This window comes from Gobio gobio (assembly GCF_949357685.1).
Source record: "Gobio gobio genome assembly, chromosome: 10".
Taxonomy (NCBI): Eukaryota; Metazoa; Chordata; class Actinopteri; order Cypriniformes; family Gobionidae; genus Gobio; species Gobio gobio.
Window position 1 is genome coordinate 49,356,835 of NC_137116.1, and position 6,000 is coordinate 49,362,834.

The following is a 6,000-nucleotide window of genomic DNA, read 5'->3' on the forward strand; positions in this document are numbered from 1 at the left end:
ATACTTTTATCAGGGCCGGCCCTGACCAATTTGCTGCCCTAGGCAAGATTTTACTTGGTGCCCCTTGTATCAAGGTTTAGCACTACATGTTATCAGTCTAAGTTGCGGAAACACTGGTACTGTTTTATTTTTTTAATGCATTGATGTTTTTTAATTTTTATTGTTGTTGTTTTATATGATGTCCAGTCCATTCTACCCCATCATTATGTTCATGATATTATTATTATTTAATTTTTTTTAAAAGGCTTGTGATAGTTCAACTATACAAAAATAGCACCTACGCCACATTACAGCCTAAACACAAATAACAAGTACAAGCACAAACTATTGAGAACTAGCAAAAGTGTTTGTTTTCCAGTAGATGGCAGCAAACTTCCACTAATATGCACATTCATGTTTTCACCATGAATTAAACTGAGAAATTTAGATATTTAATGTCAAATTTACATAAAATTTTGCTATTTTAAATAAACCTGTATATAAATATCATTACTAATTTCCGCAAATACATTTTAAAATGTCCATATGTCCCCTTAAAACTGCACAACTGTAGAGTAAAAACATTAGGCTATTAAAAAAGTGATATTACATGCGTTTAAAAAAACAGATATGATTTTTTTATTTTTTGACAAAATACACTGTCTGTGGCCACTGGAGAACCCAAAACAGCTGCTTGCATATAGTTTAAGAATTAAGGAATTAATTAGCGTACATTAGTATTTTACTACTATGCAATTAAATAAACTGTTCATTCATTACATCACTTTACCTCTGTCTTTACACTGCAAAAAATGCTCTTCTTCTTTAGTAAATTTTTCTTGTGTCCAGTCCAAACATCAAAAAATTCTTAAATCAAGATGTATTTACTAGTAAAATGACATTAGATAAAAAATTTTCCTTGTTTTCTGGGGGAAAAAAAATCAAAATTAAGTGAGTTTTAGCTTAAAACTAGCACAATTATCTGCTAAATGGGGTGAGAAAAATGATCTTATTTCTGTTTGGGACAGAAACATGAAACAAGATTTTAATCAGAAAAAAGATTATTTTTCTCACCCCATTGGCAGATAATTTAGCTTGTTTTAAGCATAAACTCACTTAAGAAAAAATAAAATTTTGACTTATCTAGTAAATGCATCTTGGTTTAAGAATGTTTAGATATTTAGACTAGAAACAAGACAAAAATACGAAAAAGAAGAGCATTTTTGCAGTGTTTCCCTTATCTTGCCTGCATCAGAGGGCTTCTGTTTTTTATGACACTACAAGTCGGCCATCCGTCATAAATTATCAGGCAACTTTCACCGTGTCTACACCTGGAGCGAGCGGCCAACACCCTTAAAAATGAAAGCAATCCTGTCTACATTAGATGCGGCGAGAGGCGACGCGACACAACAAATTCCCAACGTTAAACTGATCACGCGTTATATTTCTGACGCACTTCAGTAGCTCGGCGGGGGAGATCGATGAGGCGGACCGGGAAGATGCGGGGGACTTAGTTACGTTTTTTTGCGCTTTATTTGGTAATATTTAAAATGAATGTGAATAAAATAGTATCAGTAATACATTTTGGCGCCCCTATGGATGAGTGGCGCCCCTAGCATTTGCCTATTTCGCCTATGCCACGGGCCGGCCCTGACTTTTATTCATCAAGGAGGCATTAAACTGATCAAAAGATAAAAATACTTTATTACAAAAAAAACCCCACTTAAAATAAATGTTCTTGTGAACTTTCTATTCAAAGAATCCTGAAAAAAAAAACATGTTTCAACAAACATAAGCAGTTCAACCGTTTTCAGCTGATAAGAAGAAATGTTTCTTATTTTAGATTGAAGCTTTACCATTGCAGGAAAAAATTACATTTTAATAAACAGTTGTGCTCAAAAGTTTGCATACCCGTAGCAAAAATGTTAATGAGTTTAACAAAATATGAGGGATCATACAAATGCATATCTTTTTAATTTTATTTAGCAATGTCGTGAATAAGATATTTTACATAACAGATGTTTACATATAGCTGCATTTACAAAAATGACCCCTTGATTCTTAATACTATGTGTCGTTACCTGGATGATCCACGTCTGTTTTGTTTTGTGATGGTTGTCCTTGAGTCCCTTGTTTGCCCGGAGCAGTTAAACGGCCCAATGTTCTTCAGAAAAATCCTCCATGTCCAGCAAATTCTTCCCGCATTTTTTGCATATTTGAACCCTTTCCAGCAGTATGATTTTGAGATCCACCTTTTCACACGGAGGACAATTGAAGGACCCAAATGCAACTATTAATTTTTTTCCCCAAACATTCACTGATGCATTCAGAGCAGGGGGGTGAAAACGTGTTGAATTTGAAGATCAAGGTAAATTGTACTTAATTTGACTTCTGGGAAACATGCAAGTATCTTCTGTTGCTTCTGAAGGGCAGTACTAAATTATAAAAATGTATATTTAAAAAAAAAATAAGAAAAATGTGGACGACATCATCCTGTTCAAAAGACTCCAAGACCTGAAATGGGTGTGTCAGACAAAAGAGATCCTCAAACTGTGCAGTGCTGGGGGGAAGGGGCACCAGAATCAGTGTTGAGAACCACTGACTTTAGAGTAACCACCATTTAGAGTAAAGTATCTAGATCAAGGGCGGTAGGTTTGAACCCGCAACCTTCTGATTATCAAGCCCACATCTTTAACAACTAGTCTGACTCTGTACCACCACATTCTCATAATCTCATTGCCCAGGATTTCACAAGTTTGGATGGCTCAAGTTCAGAATGGAAAAGGTATCGTGTGGATATAAATCAGTAATCCATCTAGAAAACGCACACCATCTTCAGAACCAAAAAACACATTCCTCATCCACAACAAAATTCTTCAACACTACCTGACATCACATCCTATGGCTGCTTCATCCCAGAGGCAGATCCTTTCAGAATCAAATTAAACAGAAAGCAGAGTTTTATCAATTGAACAGCTTTGCAATTTTACAAAAAAACATTTATTTTTACATTGCTGAGCTACAGAGAAGCCACAGTCATTTTTAATATATACATGTTTTAAAAAAAGCTTTCGTTGCTAAAATGAAATAAAAAGTATAGAAATGAGAGAAGAAAACGATGAACTTGCACTAAATGATAAGAACCCTTCTGTCCATACAATAAATGCAATAATACAGTCAATTAGCCCTGATCAGTTGTAATACAATACAGAATGAATACTCCAGTGATGTTTAATTGGTGTTCTGTGTGACGTGACCGATCCAAAATATGAAAATGGAAACAGACAGTAGGCAAACCTGAATGATTACTAAAAGGAAAAATAAAATGCAAAATGACTCGATAAATTATTGTTATGTTGGAGATGAAAGTTCAGATGACTTGCGATGCATGACAGCTGCAGGTAGTTTTTACATACAGGAATTCAATGGAAAACATCTGGGCAAACTAACCAAGAAGTTTAAATACAAAAAAAAGTATCAACCATCAGTCAAAGTTGAACACAAATGTCTGGTACAATTACGCCGTTATGAAGATGTATCCAAAATATTCTCTCTTTCTGAAAATGAGCAAAAGACCATCTATTCCAGTCGCCAGACAGTTGGAATCAGCTGTTGCTGTGGTTTACATGTGGCGCTCCCATTGACTATCCATCTGGCAAACTGAAGTGAAATCCCGTCTTTTTTCAACACTTTTTATTTTCGCGTCATTGCTTTGCTTTTTTGAGAATGGTTCCCACTGCAGAGATGACTGTGGTCTTGGTGCCGCTGGCTGTTGTGGTCACAGAGACGACTCCAGGGAGGGTGGCAGTGGTGGTGAGGAGGGCGGGTTGTGCCAGGGTCACTGGCACTGCGGAGTCCCATTTGCTCTTCCTCTTCTGAGCATCTGCTGGGTCAAAGTATTTTGGTTGAATTCAACTATGTTTGTTTACAGTAGCACTAACCAAAGACTGAACCAATTATAATTCAACATGTAGGGCTGTCATCAATTAAATTTGAGAACTCGATTTTTAAAAATCCTCAATTGCAATTTGCCTGTCGGAAGTGGCCAATTCCATGGACGAGATTCCATGAATGGCATTATTAGACTGCTTTCAAAGGTGCTATTTTGAAATCATAAAGGCTGAGAGTCGCTTATATAAATATATATATGCACTGAGGGTTTTAGGGTGAAGCTTTAAAAGCCTAATGTGTAATATTTAGAAGGATCTTTTGACAGAAATGCAATATAATACACATAACTATGTTTTCTGTGGTGTATAAAGACCTTACATAATGAACCGTTATGGTTTTATTACCTTAGAATAAGCCATTTTTATCTACATACACGCGGGTCCCCTTACCAGTCCCTCCAGGATTTCCCAATATTTTTTTTGTGATTTTTGCGATTAAAATGACAGATTTTGTGGTGGTAATTTCCAGAAATTTGTGAAAAATTAGCAATGCTTTATTAAATAATTAGGATAATACATTTACCATATTATATTATGTTAGAAGCACAATAGTCATACATGACAATAGAACAAACAAACAAACAAACAAACTGCACAAATCTAGTTAATTTTGGTATCTTACTAAAAAAAAGGCTAGTCCAGTGCTGTACTGTCTAGCTTTAATAACATGATTAATTAATTACTTGAAGATTTGGGTCATATACCCCACCCTTAGTTATCAAGTAAACAGTCAGAAATAAAATAAGGACTAATAAACAAATGACAATAGGACAATAGTACAAAATAAAGATACAAACAGTGCTTTAAGTGTGAATAGGCTACCGTTTGTTTTTCCCCTGTTGTTGTTGTTGTTGTTTGATTAACATTAACGACACAGACAGGAGCGAGTATGGGCTATATTAGGTTGCTTTCCCTTTAAGACCTACAGTAATGCACAGATTCAAAACTGACAGACACGTTCCAAACTTGTTCACTCAAGACATAACCGCCAAGATGGACATTTAGGCATAATTATGTGTGTATTTGATCGTACAAAGGGCAATGAGCCTAGAAATAGTACAACACGATAGAACCCATATCTGTAGCGCTGACAGGCGGTTTACAGCACTTTTATTAACTCTTTTAGTGCCGGCATATCATACTTTTGTTTGGTCATTCATCCATCTTAAGTAATCACTTCGCCCGGTCCTTGGCACTTATGCGAGACGGCAGGTGAGAAAGACTGTCTTTCGCTTTCACACAGATCATACTGTGCAAGCACAACGTCTGTAACCTCAGGAAAACAATGCATTACAGCTTTAAATAAATTAAAGAGAGGTCAATTAGATAATATCATTTATATTTGTCATTAAAATATATTTGCGCTTTATTTTGTGGTGAAATTACAAATTAAGTAGGATCGCAAAAAATGCAACATTTTGTTGATTTTGCGTTGTATTCAGCGATCGCGGAATCACAGTCGCCTTACAGTGAAGTCAACATTTTGCGCCACCATGTTTCTACAGTGGCCCTAAACGGACAAACTTCTCTACAGAGCGCTAGCAACTCTCTGCTGTCTCAGACGACATATTTGTCCTGTTACGGCCAGCGTAGCTTCTCTATGTGCTTCGAAAGGGAAGGGTGAGCAATTTGCAACCTCACCACTAGATGCCGCTAAAATTTACACACTGAAACTTTCATTATTTATATGCATGCAGGTTACGAGTTTCTTCCAGTGTCTCAAAGCAGCTCCGTTCACAGTAAATGCTGCTCTTCATGAACTCAGTCTCTGCATTTACTGTTTGTTTGGCTTTCAAATAATTTGGAATTGGCATTTGGAAATGCATTAAGTCTGATATGCTATGATTTTCATGCTAAGAATTGCGCTGTTAACATTTACATGCATGAAGCGTGTCTTAGCAACTCAGTTAACAAACTCCATCTCCGCATATGCTGCAAGTTTGGTTTGCTTATAACGTTCATCTGGGAGCGCAACATGCGCCATTTTACCAGATTTGTAAGGTAAATCATATATAAACCTGAGCCAAACACAGGAGAATACATCAATACGTTTCTAAATATGCAAACTGTT

General features: G+C 36.2%; 1 protein-coding gene across 1 annotated transcript in view; it reads right to left on the bottom strand.

The window, feature by feature from the left end:
* Window positions 1-2,965: 2,965 nt before the first annotated feature.
* Window positions 2,966-6,000, bottom strand: part of sap30bp (SAP30 binding protein) — a 15,504-nt gene continuing 12,469 nt past the window's right edge. The window contains exon 6 of the mRNA XM_079826353.1: window positions 2,966-3,862. Coding sequence (XP_079682479.1) covers window positions 3,684-3,862 — 179 coding nt within the window. The 3' untranslated portion in view covers window positions 2,966-3,683. The remainder of the gene's footprint in view (window positions 3,863-6,000) is intronic.